This window comes from Polypterus senegalus, chromosome 8 (assembly GCF_016835505.1).
Source record: "Polypterus senegalus isolate Bchr_013 chromosome 8, ASM1683550v1, whole genome shotgun sequence".
Taxonomy (NCBI): domain Eukaryota; kingdom Metazoa; phylum Chordata; class Cladistia; order Polypteriformes; family Polypteridae; genus Polypterus; species Polypterus senegalus.
Window position 1 is genome coordinate 14,400,381 of NC_053161.1, and position 23,033 is coordinate 14,423,413.

Genomic DNA, 23,033 nt, shown 5'->3' on the forward strand with positions numbered 1-23,033 from the left:
AATTATGGTCTACAAAAAGAAAAAAATGCCAGAAGTGAAGGACCAATATACTGAAGTACTTGCAGATGTCAAGCTAAGCCCATAAATGCAATAAAATTATATAAACCACAGACAATACATGTGTATGGCATGTAAAAAAAATGACAAGATGCGACATAAAAAGAACCAGATGAATAAGAGCACACAGTATTAAAAAAGTCTTTGGTGCAGTTGTAAATAAATTTGGTGTGAGGGGACAACTAGAATACAGTTTTGTCATTCTATACAAAAAGTTAAAATCTAATGTTGGATTGGGCGACCAGTACGGACTCCATTAAAGAAAACCCAGGAGCGGCAGCTGGCTGAGGTCTCCAAGACTCTGACTTTATCTTTCAATTTTAGTCTCTACTGTATCGTTGTCAAATGGTTATGGTTCATCAATTAATTAATGGAAAGATATTGTTGGTTTCCATTTATGTCTGATCAGTTTCTACCTTGTTGTTTGCATGTCTTAACAAATCAACTATTTAGATAAAGATGCTCTTGTTACAATTGGGATTAATTTTTCCATGATTTTTGTTCATCCCTTTTAGGTTCACACTCTTTTTCTCTTTAAACTACTTATTCTGTTTCTTATATACTGTATACGTCTGTCTGTTTCGTTTGTGTTGTGCAATTACAAACCTCTGTTCACAAGACATTCTACTTCTTACATCCTTCTTTCTTTGTGCTTCTTGTTTCCTCTGTTCATCAGACATTCCAACCCTTTTGTGGATACCAGACATTTTATCGCTTTATACAGTGTGTGCATATATATAGAGATACACATACAGACATAGAGTAGTGAGAAATTATAATAAATCTATACATCATTGTGATTTATGTGGAAATGGTAGATAGACATACTCTATTAAAATGGATGGAGGGCTGCAAATGTTTTTGATGCACCAGATTTCCGGTAATAGTCTTAAGATTCATACAGGAAATTGATTTATTTTTTAAATAAGGTGTACTGTGATAAAGGGACTTGAACCAGAAAACTGAAGTTCACCTTCTTTTCTTGTTTTTTTTTCACTTTCTTGTCTGTACTTCATACAGTAAATTAAATTGTATGCACTTTCAAATATTAATATGTAGTGGAATAATGCTTGTAGTACTAGGGTGTTGTACTGTGTTAGCCATTATGGATATAGTGAGAAGAAAAGCAAAATGAGACCTTTTATTGGCTAACTAAAAATATGCTTAAAAGACTTTTAACACTAAGAGATAGAACTGCTGCAATTTAATATAACCAACAATTTTCTGTTTAAATTATTTCCCCTAACACTTGCGTTTTTGTATAAAACATCTTCACTAATGCTAATTATCTTATAGTTGTGTAGTTGCAGTGCTCTTTGCAATCTTTAGAAGAAGAAAAGTGTGGTACTTAACGTCTAGCTTCAGGTATGTGGGCAAAGTAAAGATTTTTAGAAGATTATGCTGATGTTGTGTGCTCAAATGGGACAGGAAGACCTCTAAGTGTTTCTGGGAAATTACTGTGGCTACATATACTTAAAAAAGCTCTTCATCAGGTCTGAATGTAGTACATTGTTATTGTCTGTCCCTTATGTTCATTGATTTAGTCATGGAAGTGCAATAGTCTGTTTATTTTACTTGAAAAAGGAATGATTTGTTATTTCTTTATAAACAATCACATATTTTTCTGTGCATTTAAATATTTTTGAAAGTGTTCTTAAGAAACACAGTGTTTGCTTACCGTATATTTGTTTTTGATAGTTATGTATTATTTTATATCTACTTGTTTTATAAATTCCTATGATGTCGTAGCATGGTATTTTTTGCCCTGTCCACACTATGCAGTAAACAGCAGTAATGAAAGCATGTACATATTCTTTTTCTGAAAGACAGTACAAGTTGTAAATGTGCATGCATTCATGTCAAGCCAAATAAACATAAAAATATCCAGAGATGTATTTTAAGATATCTTAAATGAATGAGAGATACCTGATAATATGTCTATTTCCACATATCTTTATTACATTACCTGATGTCTCAAATGCTTTTCAGAATATCTTAAAACAACATACTGGTTACTTTCAGATACCTGAAGAGCATTTTTAGATTTGTCAAAATAATTTTCTGATATCTTAAAATGGGCTTCTGTTCCATTTAAGATATCTTAAAATGTATTTCATGATATGTAAAGCATAATGAAATATCTCTCAAATATATTTCCAGATACATGCTGTGTCTCCATTTCAAGGTATCTGGAATGTATTTTGAGATATCTTAAAAAAGGCAGCATGTCCGTTCAGAAGGAGATGACATTTTACAGGTGATTTTGAAATATATTTAAATGAAGTTCAGGTATCTTAAAACACACACAAGAACATTTTTGAGATATTAAAATGTGTCTGAGATATCTTTAAATGTACAGAAAGTTGTTTTCAGATACCTGAAATTGTATTTTTTGTGATATCTTGAATCAAGTTTCAGATGCCTAACATGCTGAATTGCGTCAATTTTGAGATATAGGCAAATTTTAATTTGGCTTGCCATATTAATGCACGGGCGGTGGTAGCGCTGCTGCCTCACAGTTAGGAGAGTTTGCTTCCCGGGTCCTCCCTGCGTGGAGTTTGCATGTTCTCCCCGTGTCTGCGTGGGTTTCCTCTAGGCGCTCCAGTTTCCTCCCACAGTCCAAAGACATGCAGGTTAGGTGCATTGGCGATCCTAAATTGTCCTTGGTGTGTGTGTGTGTGTACCTTGCGGTGGGCTGGCACCCTGCCTGGGGTTTGTTTCCTGCCTTGCGCTCTGTGTTGGCTGGGATTGGCTCCAGCAGACCCCCATGACCCTGTAGTTAGGATATAGCGGGTTGGATAATGGATGGATGGATATTAATGCACAAAGCAAGTGATTTAAATATGGCAAAGCACAGAAACCAATGTGGAACGGTACACTAATATATCTTTTTTTTTTTTTGTTTCATTTTTCACTTTTTCATCCTTCCTTATACCTACCAGTCTCTAGAACACCAGAGTCAAAAAATCATGAATGAAATATATAACTAACCCCAGCTGCACAATTTTTCATTATGTTTTCAGGCAAGCACATGAGAGATCTCGCACTGTGCACCATATGCTGATATACTTCATAATTTGTACAACAACAGGAGGCCTTGTGCTAAGATTTTAGCCAATGCATGGCAATGTGTCTGGAATGTGAAAACAAAAACAAGCTTTTTTTAAATTCTTTCTGCAGGTTCTTATATTGTAGCTTGAGCTTTGTTTACATTGTGAACGCTGGCCCGGACACACACAGATGGACAACATAGTTCCACCCAACACACATTTATTTTCACAATATTTACAGTTAGTGCACTCATGAACCCCAGTGCCTCTTGCACCGATTCCCCCAATGTCCAGGCCACACAGTCCTGTGCCTCTCTTTCTCCTGGCCGCCTCCAGTCCTCACTCCAGCTCCATCCTCTTCCACCCGACTTCCGCTCATGACTGGAGGGAGGCGGCCCCTTTTATAGGAACCCAGATGGGCTCCAGCTGCTTCCTGGCAATCTCCCGCGGACACACCCCCATGTGGCAGAAGTGCCGGCTGCGCACCTGGAAGCTGTCCGGGTGTCCCCGGTCGTCTTCCCCCCGGCACTTTCTGGTGTGGCGGAAGTGCCGGGCTCCCGGGATAATCAGGCACTGGGGCGCCACCTGGCGGTGGCCTGGGTCCCTACAGGGCTGGGCTTTCAAGCCCTCTACCCGAGGCCTTCAGCATAACCAGGACGGATGCCCCCTCTCGGTCTGGAGGAGGCACAAGCCCTCCTCTGGTCCTCCTGGGCGTCCCGGCCGGGGACCACACGGGATATACCGGCATCGGGCGCCGCCTGGCGGTGGCCACGGGTCCCTAGAGGGCTGGGCTTCCAAGCCCTTTACCCGAGGCCCCCAACATAACCAGGACGGACGCCCCCTCACGGTCTGAAAGAGGCAGACCACAGACCACTCTCGACCACAACATTTAAAGGGCCTGTGGTCCCAAACCCTACACCATCCTAATTAGCCATGACCCTTAGTCAGTTATAAGAAATGCATATAGCCAGGTTATCATAACTTAGATGGCACACATGAAAATTTCCTACATTGTGTTGAGTGTATTAGCACCTGCAGTCTGGTCTAGTGTGTTTCAGTGTGCCCTGCGATAGAGCAGTGGCTTGTCCAGAACTGGCTGTTGACTTGTTCTCAGTAATGGCAAGAAAGGCTCCAAGTCCCAGCTTATTCATGGCATGATTTTAAAGTTTTTTATGACAAATTGAAGAATTTGATTCCCCTTAAAGTTTTAATGCCTATATCTATTATTTGGGGTGCAAATAGAATAGTCTACCCTTCTGTTCATTTCAAGAATTTACTTAATCCAATTTATAGTTATAAGGATTTAAAATAGTGCCTGACCAGACAGAGTCATTCACAATATAGGAACTAACACTCATCAAAAGACCAATTCAAAATCAAAAATTAAGTCAACTTTACATATAGAAAGTGCTGTATTTATTTGCCATCTCCTGTAGCCCCACAAAAAACAGCCTCAAAACTGTGGGAACACTTTGTAACACCAGAAGAAGTTCTGGTAAAATTCCACCTAGAAATTTAAGGATCATTCTTGACCCTAGAAATGTCTACAAAAGTTGTCTGAAATATAGAATATAAAGACTGTTCTTTGACTGAGGCATGGTCAGGGTTTTTCTTTTCTTTCTACGTTGTAAATCTGAAATTATGGCTTTTTGTTGACCACTGCAGATGGTAACAATGTCATTTGTTGTAGACATGTGTCACAGTGCATCTCTATCTGTGATTTAGTCTGTTCACATTTACTACAGACCTGCATGTCCAAAACATTGACAGATCTTTTTAGATAAACCAGCTAGTCCATTTAAATCTGGAAGGGTCGGTTTTGTAAAATTCACATATTTAGGTGTCGCAAAACTTAGTAAGTAAATTAAGTAAAATTGTATTTCCATTTTGGAGCACACTGGAACCTTTACCTTCGATTCAATATACTTCTGTGCGTGGTAGGAAAGATTAATATGATTAATAGTGAATATTTTATTAAAGTTGTTTTTTTTTCAATGTAATCATTTATACTGTATAAGTGATTTTTAGATAAAGTCACATTCTTATTTATTTGGAAAATGACATGAAAATTCTGATAAGAGACCTCACACTGAGAGACTTTCTCATACTACTGTACTTCCAGCTGGATGGCAGATGCTCAGGCTCTGGGATTCTGTACTGAACTGCACATCTCTTAGCTTAGCTTATACCGTCATGATGTGGTGAGGGAGTCTCACATCTCTTTGCTGCAAAAGGTGCTTCCATGAACTACAAAGTTTAGGGACTGAAGACTTGTGTCACTGGGATATTTGGTTTGTTTTTTTTTTTGTTTCTAAGTAATTTGCAAATATATCTAAAATCATGTTTTCACTTGCCATTGTAATATATTGAATGTTGATTGATAAGGAAAAAAAAACACTTTAAATGATTTTAGCACAAGGCTGCAACATAACAAAATTTCTAAAAGTGATGGGGTTTGAATACTTCCTGAATCCATTGTGTAGAGCTTTTAGTCCGTCAACTTTATATTTGTCGAAACCTCTGAATTAGTGCTGCATGTACATTCATTCACATGTTAGATGGAATTTATAATGATATGTTGCATGTGTATTGATTATTGTTGTGCTATGTGGAACATTTTTCAAATATATTGAAAGATAAACAAATCTTAAACTGCTTTTGTTGTTTATATGAAATTTGCTTTGTTTTTTTAATAACCTTTTTGCTATCACTCACCATGTCAAAATGTAAATTTTCAGAAAAAAAAATCCAAGATAAATCGAAAAAATATTTTCTAATTAATGCAAAAACTTTACAGTGTTATTTACCATGTAACACCTAAGAGTTATATTATGCACAAACGTTTTTTTCTTCTAGCTTGCATACATAGGTAGCTCTGAATAAGGCACTTTGTGAAGTAATTAGATTTCAGTTTAAGTTATAGCAGCCTTCCATTTAATGTGCTTAAACAAAGTGCCTTACAATTGATATTGATAGTAAAGTTGTTTTTAATGGTGAAATACAAGGAAAAAGTCTCTAAATATAAGCTGCAGACTGTTTAACATCTTGCACACATATCTACATCATCCTGTAAGAATTATCAGTTCTCTTGGTGAGCATTTGGAGGAAACCATCTGCAGAATTAGATGAGAGGCAAGAGGACTTCAGCCATCATCCTGAAGGAGCACAGAAAAATCTGGTTTATTCATTCTCTTCATGAAGTATTACAAGCGTAACTGTCACAGCATTTCTGCAAGCCTCACATAGCATAACAGTAATTGTATATCTTCTGATAAAAACTTTGAAAATAACCTTCTTTCACTTGTCCTGTGCTAGCTGATTGGTGCAGTTCTGACTGCTTGTTTTATCTATCTGCTCTATAAAGAAGAGGAAGAAGACTTCTCTGACATGTGATTGGTCAGCATTTCTTAATTTTCCCCTTTCTGCAGCAGTGGGGAGGGGGGTGCATGACGGACATCTTTCTGGCTGGCAGCTCAATGTAAAGGCTCCTGTGTGCATTGTTGGGCAAATGGCATTGTGGCTTTGCAAAATGGCAGTCCATATTTGTTACAGTAAAACTGTATAAATGCACTGATGAAGCTGTTGAGAGGAAAATCAGAAACACCCTTTGAGAAACCTTTTAAGGTGGAGAATGTATCTGAACAAACAGATCAGACACATTCTTGTTTGTTTTCTATGTTTTTAGGAATTTAATAAATGGATGATAGGAAGGTTTGCCTGATTTCCCCTAATTAATAGAATGCTCATTTACTGGTAGACCTGACCCATATGTACAAGTGTGTGTTCATCTCAGACTGTGGCTCATTTGAGTGTAATGCTTATTTGGTGTTTCTAATTTTCTCATTTAACTTTAAAAAAGGTTCACGGTAGATTGCACGCTGCTTATTGCATGTCTTTTTTATTTTTTTGGTCTTTTTGTTTGTTTCTTTGTCTTTCTACGTGCTGTTAAAAGCTTGACTGCGCAGGCTGGCTCACACTACCCATTGATGATTACCATTCATTACCTGATGTGCAGAGATATGTTGTGGCAGTTTGCATGAGTACAGTTTTTCTGCTAATCAATCAAGAAACGTAATGCATTGGTTATTTATATGATTTAATAACTGATCACACCATCACTGCTAACAAATCTTTTATAGTTAACTTGTGCTGTTATTTTCTAGTGTTTAATAAAAGAAATTGTCATGACTATAGCTGAATGACAAATGGTGATTTCAAAACTGAAACATGTTCTGCTTTATTGCTTGAATATTTTGCGACATTTAAACATGCTTTTATATGGGAATTCTGTACTAACGGACATATTATTTTACAGCATGATTATTACTGTTTTATATAAACTATTCCAGCTTTAAAGTTTTCATTTGTTTGGGGAATTTTGTTCAGGTTAGAGTTTATGTATTCTTTCCTTTTAATGAATATATGCTTGCTATCTACTGTATGAATAGCATTATGAAGCCATATAACTTGGGGCATTGCAAGTCTCATAAAAATCTTGTTTTTCATAAATAAAAATCCACCTCTTCCCCATTCCGCTGAACTTTTAGTTTAGTTAAATTGATTGGATTGCTGTTACCCTTGGTTTTTTTCTTTAATGTGGAGTTTTTTTTTATAACTTTATAACTGTTATCTGATGGCAGTTTTGTTCAATTGCTAATTTTGTTATGCTCCACTTAAACTCCCTTTTAATTTGCATGTGTGCCCTTTGTAAAATTCATAATAATGATTGTGATAATGAGTTCCAAAATGTCATTTACAGTGCAATTCACTGTACATGGCGGGTTGGCATTATATTTCCAAAATCGTTTTATAAATGTTAGCAGTATGCTATAATCATTTTACCTGTTTTAGTCATTCACTTTCATACTTGCACTAACTGAAAAGAAGCAATGTTTTTTTTCTCTTCTTTATTATAAATAGCAAGTTTACTTTGAATGTCATGTATTGATGTTCTGTTGCAACACCAAAGTTGAGAAATTGAAACACAAGAAAAATATAAATATGTTTTCACTTAGTGAAATAAATTATTGGAAAAATTGTGCCAACATTCAGTTGAAAAAATGTTCTAGTCACAGGACGGGTCAGGTGTGCCCAAAATGCACATAAGACTGGGTTTTAAGCAATTGTTACACGGACCAGATGGCCAAATCATTAATATGTGCAACACAAAATTGACTTGGAGTATCAGCAACGACCATGTTAAGCACTATAATGAACCCCTTTGAGTGAGCAGAAGTACTAAGAACTCCTATGATGCCTGTCAAGCTCTTAGGAGGAATGTTTTGTTGAAGCAAAGAAATATTGAAATCTTACCTCTTTTTGTGTGATAATTGTGATGTTCTATCATTAATAGTTACTTCTTTGCAGAGATCTGGACACTCTTTGCAGTTAAAGTTTGTTTTCATTTAAATACAAAATTTGGATTTCAGAAAAGTTTTAAACAAACCTGTCCATCCTGCTAGTCAGTCCTAATTTACATTGTGTCATTTATAATACTGTACAGTCAGAATGCATATTACAAAATTGTTGGTGACACAGAATTTAAAGCACTAACTTCCTTTTCATTCAAAAAAGTTCGGGTAACTGTTTATTTGTATTGTAAAGAGTGTCCATAATGATAAAGGATTAAAATTATATTGACACTAGTTGTACAACCTGTTGATGACAGGTTGAAATCTAAGTAATCAGCATAGCCCTCGTGTTTTTTATTTGATTCACGGGTCATTCTGGTCTTAGCGTCATTCATCAAACTGACTACTTTTAGAGTCAAATTGTTTAGTGATTGAGGCCTAGTTGTGTCTGGGCTTTGGTATCCCAAAGTCCATGTTGATAAATCATTATTCTCCCTCATACATTGCCCACCATGTAAAGTTATTAGTTATTAGCATTACAGATATAAACTTTGATCATGTTGTCCAAGTGTGTGCAAGAAACTCACTACCAAACTGTTGCTGCTGGAGTAAAACATTAGTCAACAGAATATGCCAATAAGACCAATTTTCTTATTTTTAGGCCCTTGTTTGGTATTTTAGTCATCATTTTTTGATTTTTTGACCCTTCTTCTATATGCTGTGCTTATTTTTACATTTGTTTTCCTAACCCTAGAAAATGTATGGGCACACAGATACTCAAACACACACTGAGATATTTTCCTTTTCATTAAGGTGGATAATACATTCTAATTTTTTTTTAATGCCAAGATATTACTTGTTATGGGCTTCTCCAAAAGGTTTTGGACATTCATTTGGATTTTTTTTTTAATTGATCAAATGCTCTGATAGAAATTTCATTGAATGAAATTAAATTTTACTTATGTTGGCAGCACAAAGTGAATGCTTTGCAATGGTGCCGAAGGGTGGTGCTATGTTGCGTGTTGACTAGCACATGCAAATAAGATTTTTACTACACTCTATACGTGACAATGATGGCCCTATAAACCTACAATTCCTATACAGAACAGATTTTTCTTCTAAAACGTCAAAACATCTGTCCTGGATTTTGAAAGTTAATGAATGTGTCTTAACTGCTGGCACACAAATGTCAAAATGTTTGCAAGATGGTTGGTCAGAGTAACGCTTTTTCAGGAATTATATACAAAATTTTTTATGCCACTCTTTGAAAAAAGGGGAAAATATTGATTTTGAATTAAAAAAAATTAAATCTCATTGTATTGATTGGGTTTCCTCCAGGCGCTCCGGTTTCCTCCCACAGTCCAAAGACATGCATGTTAGGTGGATTGGTGATTCTACATTGGCCCTAGTGTGTGTTTGGTGTGTGGGTGTGTTTGTGTGTGTCCTGCGGTGGGTTGGCACCCTGCCCTGGATTGGTTCCTGCCTTGTGCCATCTGTTGGCTGGCTCCAGCGGACCCCCGTGACCCTGTGTTCGGATTCAGCGGGTTGGAAAATGGAAGGATGGAAGGATGGATGTATTGATTGGTCAAAATCACTTTTTTGTTTCTCTTAACATTATCTTTGGTACAACAAAGGGAATTTTGCAGTGAAGTGTATGTAAAACAGAATATTGTTGCCTTAAGAGGGCACCAGTGTGTTACAGGCTGCACACACAATTTTATTTAAGTATAGCTTATGAAATGTGTCCCTGAGCTGTGAGGTAAATAAAGGAAATGTTAAGGGAGGTATTCATTTAGTTAGGGTAACACTTTACTTCAGATACTGCAAAAATGCATTCCTTACTCATATACTGTTGAAGACCTTAACAAAGGCTTCTTTTGCCTTGATTACATTTACAGAACATCAGTAAAATAGTTGTTCACCTTTGTGCAGTGTGGCCTATTGACATGCTGTCAAAATTAATTTGTCATGATTAAGAATTCACAGGTCTTATATTCAAAATGACAATATCAAGAGAAACATGAGTCCAATATATAGTTATTTCAGTGGGCCATATTGCAGAGATGAATAAACACTTAATTGTTGCAGTTTTAACTATTATTAAGACCAAAGGAAGTGATTATTACTGTCTTGTTATGTAAAAGTAACAAATACATGCATTTTTGCAGTGCAGGCAACTCAGGCCCCTTCTTCAGGCGAGATCCTCTGCATTACAATTTACCTGAAGAAGGGGCCTGAGTTGCCTCGAAGCTTGCATATTGTAATCTTTTTAGTTAGCCAATAAAAGGTTTCATTTTACTTGACCTCTCACTACATCCATAATGGCTAACACGGTACAACACCCTAGTACTAAAGTTCAAAGTAAAATCAGGAAGTTGAAATGGATCTGTCATTAAGCCTAAGAAAAACCAAGTCAATGCTCAAAGAAGACAAAACCTTGTGTTGAAACCAGAAGACTGATAAACTAAACACACACACCACTAAAACATTTTATCCAGAACTCAGATGACCCATAAGTCTAAGAGCTGACCTTTATACTCTCTAACCTGTGACATTACAGGTCATGACTTTTAGTTATCCTTTGTAGCCATGTGGCTAGCAGCAGTACACAAACTAAGTCCAAAATGTCTGTGCCACTGGAAATCAAAACAGTAAAGACGCTAAAATATGTTAACATCTTCAATTAGAAGATGCTAAAAACTGTAATCAAAATAAGATTTAGCAAAAACCATAAATGTAACAAAATGTCCAGTAAAAAAAAATTAAGTTATAACAAATTCATCCCTTAACACACTCAGAATAAAGACAACACAGACAAATGTTAGAAAAATGAAGCCTTGACCTTTCTGTCCCAGATTAGATTTAAAACACACATATGGACCGTTCCCCTCACTTGTCAGATGTGGCTATTCCAAAGAAACAGTTGGATTAACCCAAGCCGCACCAGGATTCAAAATCCAAACTCCATGGCTTGAAGGCAGCAATTGCAGGCCTCTCATGGAGTTATGGCAGTGTGGAGATGTGCAAATGTGCATGTGTTCTCCATTCACACTAATTAATGTCAGCAATTTTTCTCTTGTTCAAGTATCTATTTCTTAAAATCTTTAGTGGGGCTATTTGTTACACTTTCAATTTTTCATTTCTCACAGAAATACAAAATGTTTTTTTAAAAACAATAAATGTGAGCTCAGCTAAGATCACGTCTTTCAGAACGCTACAAACACCTACAAAGCTCATTCAACCGATTCAACAACCGAATCAGTGGAACAATTTGATTGTTGAGGCTGACTGACAGTTTCAAATATTGCAGCAATACACGGCATGTCAGTTCAATTTTTCTAGGCAAAATCAAATGACAGTTCTGGTATTCTTTAATGAGATATCTCTAGGCATATTATTGTTTGATGAAAATGATTTTTTTTTCTACCTGCCTTATCCTGTAGTCCTCTGTAAAGCACATTTACTTTTTTATTACATCTTTCTTTACTTCCAGATCCACACCCAAATAAAAAGTTTTTGACATTGGAAATTCCTGTAGAAATTCCTCTGAGGTTTGTTACAGTGAATATGAATGTTTCCCCGTTTTTATAATGTCACAATTAGCAAACAAATCACATCTCTAACATGCTGTTTTTCCAGTCCCCCAAGGTTTATGTTTAACTTTAAAGAGAGTGAGAACATATAAATTAGTAACTTTTTGCGCTTATGTCAGCACTTGTTTCATTTTGCACAGCTCATAAGTTGTAATGTAAGGAACTTTCCTTGTGTATCATCAGCTGTAAGATTTCTTTGCTGTCCCCTTTTATAATTGTTTCTGTTTTGTCACTTTGCAGATTTGTGGGATGATTTTGTGTTGCTGCTTGCATAGAAGATTTAAAAAGGAGCCGTACTGAAGACTTCTGCTATTGCAGGACCTTTGAATGCCCTCGCCTGCCTTTCACGCAATGCAAACTTGCTTAGTGGAATAGCCTTATAGTCATTTTAAACAATTGTCGTGCTGAGATCCTCTTCTTTTCTAGTGCCACTTTTGGAAGCAAGTTTTACTGCACAGTTTTACTTTTGTATTTTGTAATGTTTATATACTGTATTGGAAAAAATAGCTGATGAACTCAGTTGGATTCCAGTGTCTGCTTTAATTGCTGGCTCAGTTATGACATTTATTCTGCAGGGCCTCATAGCTGAAGTATAAACAGCTATTATGTCAGGATTTTTCATTTTAAATGAAATGTTATCTATCTTTGTTTATCTTTCTCTTCTGGTTTTCTCTATGAAGGAATACATTCTGGTGTGCAATAGCTGTATGCTCTTTTGAATTGTACTGTCTACTGCCTAAGTATGTGACAGTTTAATTTTAAACTGCTTTCAATGACTAGACATCTTTGTTATTATAAAAGATAAGCTTTGCAACTAAAGAGTTTGTTTCACTTTTATACCATTATAACATTTTAATTATTGAATTATCTCTGCATATGATTATTTAGTTATCCTTTCTGTCAGGGTGAGCGCTGTCTGAAAATTGTGTGTGTTGTTGAATACCTGTGTACAAAGGCATTATTCATTTGATGTAATATTACATTTTAATACATAAATGGGTCATTAAAATAACATTTGAAAAACGCTCAATACCTGTGTGCACTTCCAGCCCGTAGCACGAGGCTAATCACATTTGCATTCTTTAGGAATATTCATTTGGGGAATCAGCTAAGTTGCCTTTCACTTTTAATTCAGCCTCTAGTCTATCCTTTGCATCTTCTGTTGCGAATTGTTTTTGTTCTTGCTCATATAGTAATAATTGATTGTTTTGAGGGGAAGATTTACTATAAGGGCGGCACAGTGGGTAGCGCTGCTGCCTCACAGTTAGGAGACCCGGGTTCTCTTCCCAGGTCCTCCCTGCGTGGAGTTTGCATGTTCTCCCCATGTCTGCAGGTTAGGTCGATTGGCGATTCTAAATTGTCCCTAATGTGTGCTTGTTGTTTGTGTTTGCCCTGCGGTGGGCTGGCGCCCTGCCCAGGGTTTGTTTCCTGCCTTGCACAGTGTGTTGGCTAGGATTGGCTCCAGCAGACCCCTGTGACCCTGTAGTTAGGATACAGTGGGTTGGATAATGGATGGATGAATGGAATTACTATAATTAAGTTAATGGACATTATAAAGCAGGTCGTGCCTTTGTATACAGTGCACCAGTTTAAGAAATGCCTAAACAGAACTATAGCCGATCACTTCTCTAGTATGGTTCAGCATCTGCTTATGCTGTTCAGATTAGTGTGCCTTAAATTAAGATGCAAGAAATGAATAATAATAAAAAAAAAAACTTCAAACAGTTGAACTGAAGGTAATACTGGTATATACTGCACAGTACAGTAGAATGAAATTTCAAATGCTAGATTTTTCTTTATCTGCTTATAGATTCTTAGGAGTAACTTAGCCTGTGACCATGTTATCAGCTTTTCTCAAATGTTAGTTTAATAATCCGTGTAGATATGTTATATTGCATCAAATGATAAACCATCCACAACAACCCTGTGCACAAGTACATATTCAGTTTAAGTCAGTGCTGTGCAAATAATATACAAGACTGGCCCGTTAATGGCACAATGTTGTGCTTTTTCTCTCTGTGAAGGTGCCTGATTTATTTTTATTGATTTGGCTTAAAATGTTTTCTACTTGCTATTCCACTGCAGCTTTTTACTTTATTGAGAGATTTAATCTGTAATACATTATCCTAAAAGGTTGCTTACATCCACCTAAAGTTTTATATGTGATTACTCTTCATTTCCCTTGACCCATCCTCTTCCCACTTAAATTATTTCCTGTGTGTACTTACTGCTAGTATTTTTTAATAATATAAAGCTCAATAAAAGCAAAATAAAACAGTGATAGTTGCTACAGGAATGATGGAGAACTTGATCCTTCTTAGAAAAATGATGTATATAATACTGTATATACATCACTCATAATAGAATTATATATAATTGTAGGAGAAAAAAAACTCTTAAACAATTTAAATCCATTCAGCTGTGAACATCAGAGTCATTCCAAATCCATCCTTAAGCTGGAGTGCTAACATAATCTTATAACGTGATTGTTACAGGATGAGAAAATTCAATCTCATGACTACTGTTGTTAAAATTTACTTACTCTGTTATGTTACATGACTCGAGGAAAAGTGCAGAAAATGGATTTTAGATGGGAAAAATGATGTGACTGGAAGGTAGTAAAGCATCCACCCTGAGAAACTCTTGAAAATGGAGGCCCAATTCCATCCTTGATGGAGTAACCCAATGCAAGGGACAAGGAATGAGTAATCGGAAGGTTGGGGTGGGAACGCTGCACCTGAGCACTGGGCACGCTGGTCTAAATAAAGTCCTACCTCATCCCACTACTCTTCACATGTTACTCCTCAATATTTTCAACTTTATTTTCTATTACCACCATCACTGAATCTAATTCTTTAACTTACAAAGCAGTGAAACCATCTACAGTATATAGCGCCAAAATGTTTTTCAGTGGTTTGTAACAGTGAGATCTTTGATGGTTATCTAGTTTCTTTGCTAGACAAGAGTTCTATTCATGGTAAAAATTATACTTCCTACAAAAATGAAAACTCTTTTTGCTACTGGGATGTGGAGAGACATATTCAAGTGTATTATGGCAGATTAACCATTTATCCTGGTTGTTCTTGGTCCAAAATGGTCATGTGGGTCGTTCTGTTCATTCAGCGAGCTGTAGTGCGAAGTGTATTAGGTGTGATGGTAGTCCATCGACATGCATGAGCCACAGAAATGCTGACAAACACGGCAGTGGAAATTTGTGTGGGGAGCTAAAGTAAAAGTTAGACATTATTATGCATTATTTTGTACTTACATTTTCATTTTTTGTCTTCCCATAATTCTACACAAATCATGTGTGCCTCCATTGACCCTTTCATTTGTTTGGTACCAGATTTTTGTCAGTGTATTGCCTGGTATAGTTATGCTAGAGTGTGTGACTATCATGGTATCTTCAAAGTCCCATTGCACATTCTCAGTCTGAATTGTACACATATACTGGTCCCCAGCTTTCTGCTCAACACAGCGCTGACTGCATAGAGTATATCGACTGTTACTTTCTTTGCGTTTCATTGTGTAAGAAGTTCCGGTGTACCTAATCAGGTGGCCATTCAATAGCTTTAGTGATCTCATTCTGTTTTCAGTAAGATGAAAGCATTCTGTGCACTCCATATGTCACCACTAATATTGCTGAAATGTTCCTGCCTTGTGCCCTGTGTTGGCTGGGATTGGCTCCAGCAGACCCCCGTGACCCTATTCGGATTCAGCGGGTTAGAAAATGGATGGATGGATGGATGGATGTATCTTCCTCCTCTACCATCAGAAGTCTCTACTGATATATTGTCATTTTGGTTTTGAGTTTTTAAATTTTATGAAGCTTCCTCTATGTTTGACAGACTTGTAATAACTGAGACTCCCCGCTTTAAATCATTGATTTAGTAATGAATTACTTTAGTGGTTATGGTGTGTGACAGCTTTATCACTTCTCTAGTTACAAACACATGAAAACTGTATACTGTACAGCACACATTGTGGAACTCCATGACTGAAAGCCTAAATGTTGTCATATCTGGTGCAAGTTGGAGCCAATAAATTTGGTCTTAGCAATAAATAATTTTATTATTAAGTGTTGCATTGGCTTGGTGAAAGAGTGGTTAACATTGTGGCTTCAAAGAGTCCTCACTCCAAATCCAAGGTCCTCTTACTGACTGTGTAGAGTTTACACATCGTCCTCATGGGTTTCACGGTGTTCACTGATTTTTGCCCAACTTCGTAAACATGTGCCTAACGGCACTCTTTGATTTTAATTTGGCCAAGTGTTTGTCAACATGCATGTTTTGGTGCTTGTGACCTGAAACTCCCATCTAGGGCTTCTTATCTTTGCACTAGATGCCACCAGGGCGAGTCCCATCTAATTTGATTAATAAATGTCATTTTTGCAACCGTTTTTCGCCTCTAAATATATTTGAGAATGGAGTTTAGGGTTTCTGTGGCCAAGGAATCTAGTAGTTATATTTATCTTTTCCTTCGTAATAATTTTAACATTGTTAAAGAAGATTCATGTTCTTGTTTTCCTCATGGACACCAGCATTTTGGAGATTGTTAGCATTCAACACCTGGTTACTGGAAGGCGTTTCCAGGAGGTCACACCTAATGATGCCTCTAGCACCACATTTTAAAAAGCTGACAATAGATATTTGTAACTGCAAAAAAACACAAAATCTTTACATCATTTCATATTGTTAGTTTTTGAATTTCCTGGTTGCATCTATATTTTTCTGACCTCTGATTACGATTTACCTGTTGTGTTTCTTGGCTCTGGTTATGAGCAACCTTTTTGGCTTACAACTTACCACCCTGTTCTCTGAGCATGATTCTGGCAGCTATTTAATTAATGTCCATCCAGTTATGATCCTGTGTGAATTCTAACTTTTCCATACCATCTCCAGATTTAGATATTCTCCCAACACTATTGTTGCTTTTGACAAGCAGTACACCATCTTGGCTGAAATAGAAAAAGAGGGTTCAGAAAATGAATGGTTATGTCCTCCAGTCTAGTAGAATGTTTCAATGTAAGGGTTTTTCTGAATGTGTATTTTCTTTGTTGAGATGTTTATAACCACCTTTAACTCACTACCAGAGTGATATTTGAATACTCAATATACAGCAGGTAAAATATGAATATATGGTTTCTAGAGCAAGTTAACTATAACTTGGTGGAGGTGGCTTTTGGGTTGTCATAGCTCCACCAGTGATGGCGGCTGTGTGCAGACAAGTGAACAGGAAATGTACTCTTACCTTCATAAAATTTGTTTCAAGGATCTGTGATAAAATTATTATTTCTAGATTCCTACTGTTATCACAAAAATTCCTCATTAATGCAGAAGGCATGCTCTCTAAAGTATAAACCTTTGCTACTTCCGAGTGGACATATTTGGTAAGTTTTATGGCTTTTACATTCTCCCGTGGACTTGTGTACCCTTAAGCTCCATTGTAAGCCCCAAAAACAGACAAGGTGTATTTAATTTTTTTTTTAAAAGTTTCACTTTAAAACACATTTTAATGTAGCAAAGTAATATATACAGTGATCCCTCGCTATATCGCGCTTCGACTTTCGCGGCTTCACTCTATCGCGGATTTTAAATGTAAGCATATCTAAATATATATCACGGATTTTTCGCTGGTTCACGGATTTCTGTGGACAATGGGTCTTTTAATTTATGGTACATGCTTCCTCACTTGGTTTGCTCAGTTGATTTCATATAAGGGACGCTATTGGCGGATGGCTGAGAAGCTACCCAATTAGAGCACGATTAAAATGTTTCCTTTTCTTTTTCATTACTTCTTTAACACACTACTTTTCCGCTGCGAAGCGTGGGTATTTTTTTGCTAGTATTCAATAAAACTCCTCAATGATATATGATATGCTTCCCGCGCTGTGCTTTGCACACTTAAAAGCTCTAACAGCACGTATTGATTTTTGATTATTTGCTTTTCTCTGTCTCTCTCACTCTCTCTGACATTCCCTGCTCCTGGTGGAGGGGGTGTGAGCAGAAGGGCTGTTTGCACAGAGGCTGTTTGCCTAGAGGATACGAACGGGCGCTCCTTTAAAAAATGCTGAAAGACTACCTTCACATTGCGGCCGCTTTATCGCGGTGCTTTGTATACTTAAAAGCCCGAACAGCCCTATTGATTTTTGATTGTTTGCTTTTCTCTCTCTCTCTCTCTGCTCCTCACGCGCACTCCTTTGAAGAGAAGATATGTTTGCATTCTTTTAATTGTGAGTAAGAACTGTCATCTCTGTCTTGTCATGGAGTACAGTTTAAACTTTTGACTAAAGGGTGTTATTTCATGTCTAGAGGGCTCTAAAAATGTTAAAAAAATGTATTTAGAAGGTCGTAAACAGCTTTTCTGTGCTCTAACTGCGAAAATATTAGATTTATAAATAAAGAATCCTACTTCGTGGAAATTAATTTATGATAATTAAGTTATGGTAAACAAGGCTTTACTGTATAAATGTGCGGAGAATACTTATAAACAGTGTGGGAGAGTTTATAAGGGCTTAAAATATATAAAAATAACCATAGAAACATATGGTTTCTATTTCGCGGATTTTCACCTATTGCGGGGGGTTCTGGAACGCAACCCCCGCGATCGAGGAGGGATTACTATATACCATAATTGTGAAGAAATAACTTTGACTGAACTTATCCTTTTAAAAGCTATTTTGGTATTTACAAATTATATATACAATACAAAAAAGAAAATAATGTGCTAAATATATGGAGCAAGAAGAACTGTGGTTTTAAAATATTTTAATGACCATTTCTGAAGTTACAGTCATATAAGCCAAATTCTTTTACAGTAATTGAATGTTACAGATCTCTCTTGAAACTTCAGTTATGATTTTTCAAAAAATAGGGAATTTAAAAATGTAAAAACAAACATACCGTGCATTCCTCCATGATCTATTAAGTTAATGGGTTTTTGCAAAGATACAATAATGAAACAAGCATATAAAAAATATCGTAGCTTGACATAATATGGCTGATATTTTTATTTATTTTGCACTTTTTTTGCATATCTAATGTTTTATCACTTGTTCACAGTGTAGCTCCCAATACATTTATTGTGTTGCACTGAATAAGAACACATGTATCACACACTTAATGGTGCAGTTCCACAGCAGCACTGTCTTAAAAAGCATTTGTCGTATTTAGGAAAAGCCTACAGTCATTTGAGTGTGATCATGGAAAATGGCCTGGCATGCTGTAGTTATTCATAAAGAAAACTAAAATGCAAAGTGGGCATTACACGTTTTTAATAGCCCATCCCATATGGTGCTTCTAATCAGGAAGCTGAAAATGTAGGAGCATTGGACAATGACCATTTGCCTTTTGCTCAGTTCTGTGTTAGAATATTTGAACTTTTTATCTTTGAGTTTGAAACTGCAGTATAATGTGTGACTTTCAAAGAACCTCCCGCCAAAAAAAACAGGGATAGGTTATTTTCAAAAATAGACATGGTATACTGTATAAATAGAGTAGATATATTTGGTTTTAACATTTGTTGTAATTTTTTGTGCCATCATAACTCAGAATAGAAAGTGCAGCCAATCCCCTAGTTTAGTTGCCCTTCAAGCAGGCAGTGGTTTTAGAAATGTGTGCTCTTTATACCCCGTACAGTGAGACCATATATCAGCAACACATTAAAGATTCATTGAGTAACCCTAACCCTAATCTTAACCCTTTTTCAACTGGCCACATATGTCATGAAAGCAGATAACAAATTTTAACTTTACATATAGTAGTTCCAAGAAATGGTTTAATTACTAAAGAAAAATGCTGAAACACCAATAAGAGAGTCATTTTAAAGCACAGTGATTTTGCTATAATACTGTGTTAGTCATGAACATGAAACTGCTGGCTTCTGCACAGACTGCTAATATCAAGCGAAATGTTGGTCATTGCAACAATGAATTCATTGAAAAGATCTGAGTCTGTTAGTCTACTTCTTTTCTTACTTTTAGTAATTTTCATTTGTGAAAAGACTAATTGCTACCAAATGGTGATGCATTGCACATAACAGGCTTGTAAAGCCTTGGAAACATGCAGCAATGTACAGTTTGTAGAAATCAAGCAAAAAAAAAACTTTGTTAAAGTTTTCTATAGGTGCACAGTTGCTCTGGGGTTCAGTTATTTTCAGCTGAGGCATTGTCCACATTAACAATAAAACAAGATGAAAAAATTGCAAAATCTGTGTTTTCAATTTTGAAAATAAGATTTAAATTCATGATGAACGATGGCAACCTGAGCTGCATATATGGCAAAGGCAAATATAAAGGTTTTGCTAGTTGCAGCTGACTGAGAGTATTGTCAAGTTTGAAGAAGAAAGAATAACAGTGCTATAACAGAATTGAAATGAATTTACCTTAATGATGCATCTCTTCTGACTTGGTCATAAAGTGTTAGAAAAACACACAAATTACACAAAGGAGTGAATGGGATGGCACTGCTGGTAAGTGCCTTTTACTTCTCGTCTCACTAAACACACTGGTTGAAGTACAGTAGTAATTCACTTTGGTTGAGCCGCTAGCAGAAAAACCATTCTCATTCTAACTTCCGTCTTTCACATTTGTAAGCGGCCCCCTTTCTCTTTATACTGATCTGTGCTCATCATACCCGTAGATCTGCCTTCAGGGGTGTTGCTGCCAACCAAATCAATCAGTGATAAAATCAGAACAGAACAGCAAAAGGATGAAAGCTGCTCAAGTTTGTCCATAAGACCATCATTAGAAGTATCGATTAAATATTTACTGCCTGTAAATAGGAAAGACAAAATAAATGTGTTTTTTTTTTTGCTTTAATTAGGGAAACATAGACAGTTTCGGGCAGCAGGTGGTACAGCTCTTTGTCCTCACACTTTCACGGTCTTATGTCTGAGTTTGTTTTTACCCTTATACCCACTTTACTATCCCATATCCCAAACTTTTACAATCGTGTGACACTAATTTTAGTAAATGTTCAATAGGCATCCTATCTGGGGTTAAAGAAGATGGCTGCATCAGGTATGACAATGAGCTCTTAATAATATAATTTGTAAATAACACATAAACCCTGGAATTATCTGTTCTATGATGATGTCCCTTGCTGTCTGACTGGCTTTGTTCTGCTGAAGAAGTAAGTGAGGTACCAAATTGAGATCATACAGTGCATCCAGAAAGTATTCACACGCATCACTTTTTCCACATTTTGTTATGTTACAGCCTTATTCCAAAATGGATTCAATTCATTTTTTCCCCTCAGAATTCTACACACAACACCCCATAATGACGTGAAAAAAGTTTACTTGAGGTTTTTGCAAATTTATTAAAAATAAAAAAACTGAGAAATCACATGTACACAAGTATTCACAGCCTTTGCTCAATACTTTGTCGATGCACCTTTGGCAGCAATTACAGCCTCAAGTCTTTTTGAATTTGATGCCACAAGCTTGGCACGCCTATCCTTGCCAGTTTTGCCCATTCGTCTTTGCAGCACCTCTCAAGCTCCATCAGGTTGGATGGGAAGCGTCAGTGCACAGCCATTTTAAGATCTCTCCAGAGATGTTCAATCAGATTCAAGTCTGGGCTCTGGCTGGGCCACTCAAGGACATTCACAGAGTTGTCCTGAAGCCACTCCTTTGATATCTTGGCTGTGTGCTTAGGGTCGTTGTCCTGCTGAAAGATGAACCGTCGCCCCAGTCTGAGGTCAAGTGCACTCTGGAGCAGGTTTTCATCCAGGCTGTCTCTGTACATTGCTGCAGTAATCTTTCCCTTTATCCTGACTAGTCTCCCAGTTCCTGCCCCTGAAAAACATCCCCACAGCATGATGCTGCTACCACCATGCTTCACTGTAGGGATGGCATTGGCCTGGTGATGAGCGGTGCCTGGTTTCCTCCAAATGTGACGACTGGCATTCACACCAAAAAGTTCAATCTTTATCTCATCAGACCAGAGAATTTTGTTTCTGATGGTCTGAGAGTCCTTCAGGTGCCTTTTGGCAAACTCCAGACGGGCTGCCATGTGCCTTTTACTAAGGAGTGGCTTCCGTCTGGACACTCTACCATACAGGCCTGATTGGTGGATTGCTGCTGAGATGGTTGTCCTTCTGGAAGGTTCTCCTCTCTCCACAGAGGACCTCTGGAGCTCTGACAGAGTGACCATCAGGTTCTTGGTCACCTCCCTGACTAAGGCTCTTCTCCCCCGATCGCTCAGTTTAGATGGCCGGCCAGCTCTAGAAAAAGTCCTGGTGGTTTTGAACTTCTTCCACTTATGGATGATGGAGGCCACTGTGCTCATTGGGACCTTCAAAGCAGCAGAAGTTTTTCTGTAACCTTCCCCAGATTTGTGCCTTGAGACAATCCTGTCTCGGAGGTCTACAGACAATTCCTTTGACTTCATGCTTGGTTTGTGCTCTGACATTAACTGTCAACTCTGGGACCTTATATAGACAGGTGTGTGCCTTTCCAAATCATGTCCAATCAACTGAATTTACCACAGGTGGACTCCAATTAAGCTAAAGAAACATCTCAAGGATGATCAGGGGAAACAGGATGAACCTGAGCTCAATTTTGAGCTTTATGGCAAAGGCTGTGAATACTTATGTACATGTGCTTTCTCAATTTTTATATTTTGAATAAATTTGCAAAATTCTCAAGTAAACTTTTTTCACATTGTCATTATGGGGTGTTGTGTGTAGAATTCTGAGGAAAAAAATTAATTTAACCCATTTTGGAATAAGGCTGTAACATAACAAAATGTGGAAAAAGTGATGCACTGTGAATACTTTCCGGATGCACTGTAGTTATCACAGTATAACAGCTGGGATGTAGTGTCTTTCAACCACAGTCTATTTGTTCCTTGTCAATGGAAGTAGAAGCTGCTGTCTATAAATACCTGAAGAAGGTGGTGTCCACGGTAGCCATTGGTAGATTAAGCTGTCCAGGCTGTCGAGTGAGTACTTATAATACGCAGATGTTGGTTTGTTTTT

The 23,033-nt window shown here is 37.0% G+C and overlaps 1 protein-coding gene across 3 annotated transcripts in view; it reads left to right on the forward strand.

Moving 5' to 3' along the window:
* Positions 1–13,323, forward strand: part of tspan11 (tetraspanin 11) — a 364,316-nt gene extending 350,993 nt beyond the window's left edge. The window contains exons 8-9 of one of the 3 annotated variants that reach the window (XM_039760772.1): positions 6,423–6,503; positions 12,292–13,323. In XM_039760772.1, coding sequence (XP_039616706.1) covers positions 6,423–6,500 — 78 coding nt within the window. In that variant the 3' untranslated portion in view covers positions 6,501–6,503; positions 12,292–13,323. The remainder of the gene's footprint in view (positions 1–6,422; positions 6,504–12,291) is intronic. The other 2 variants (XM_039760774.1, XM_039760773.1) reach the window with 2 other exon arrangements.
* Positions 13,324–23,033: the final 9,710 nt, after the last annotated feature.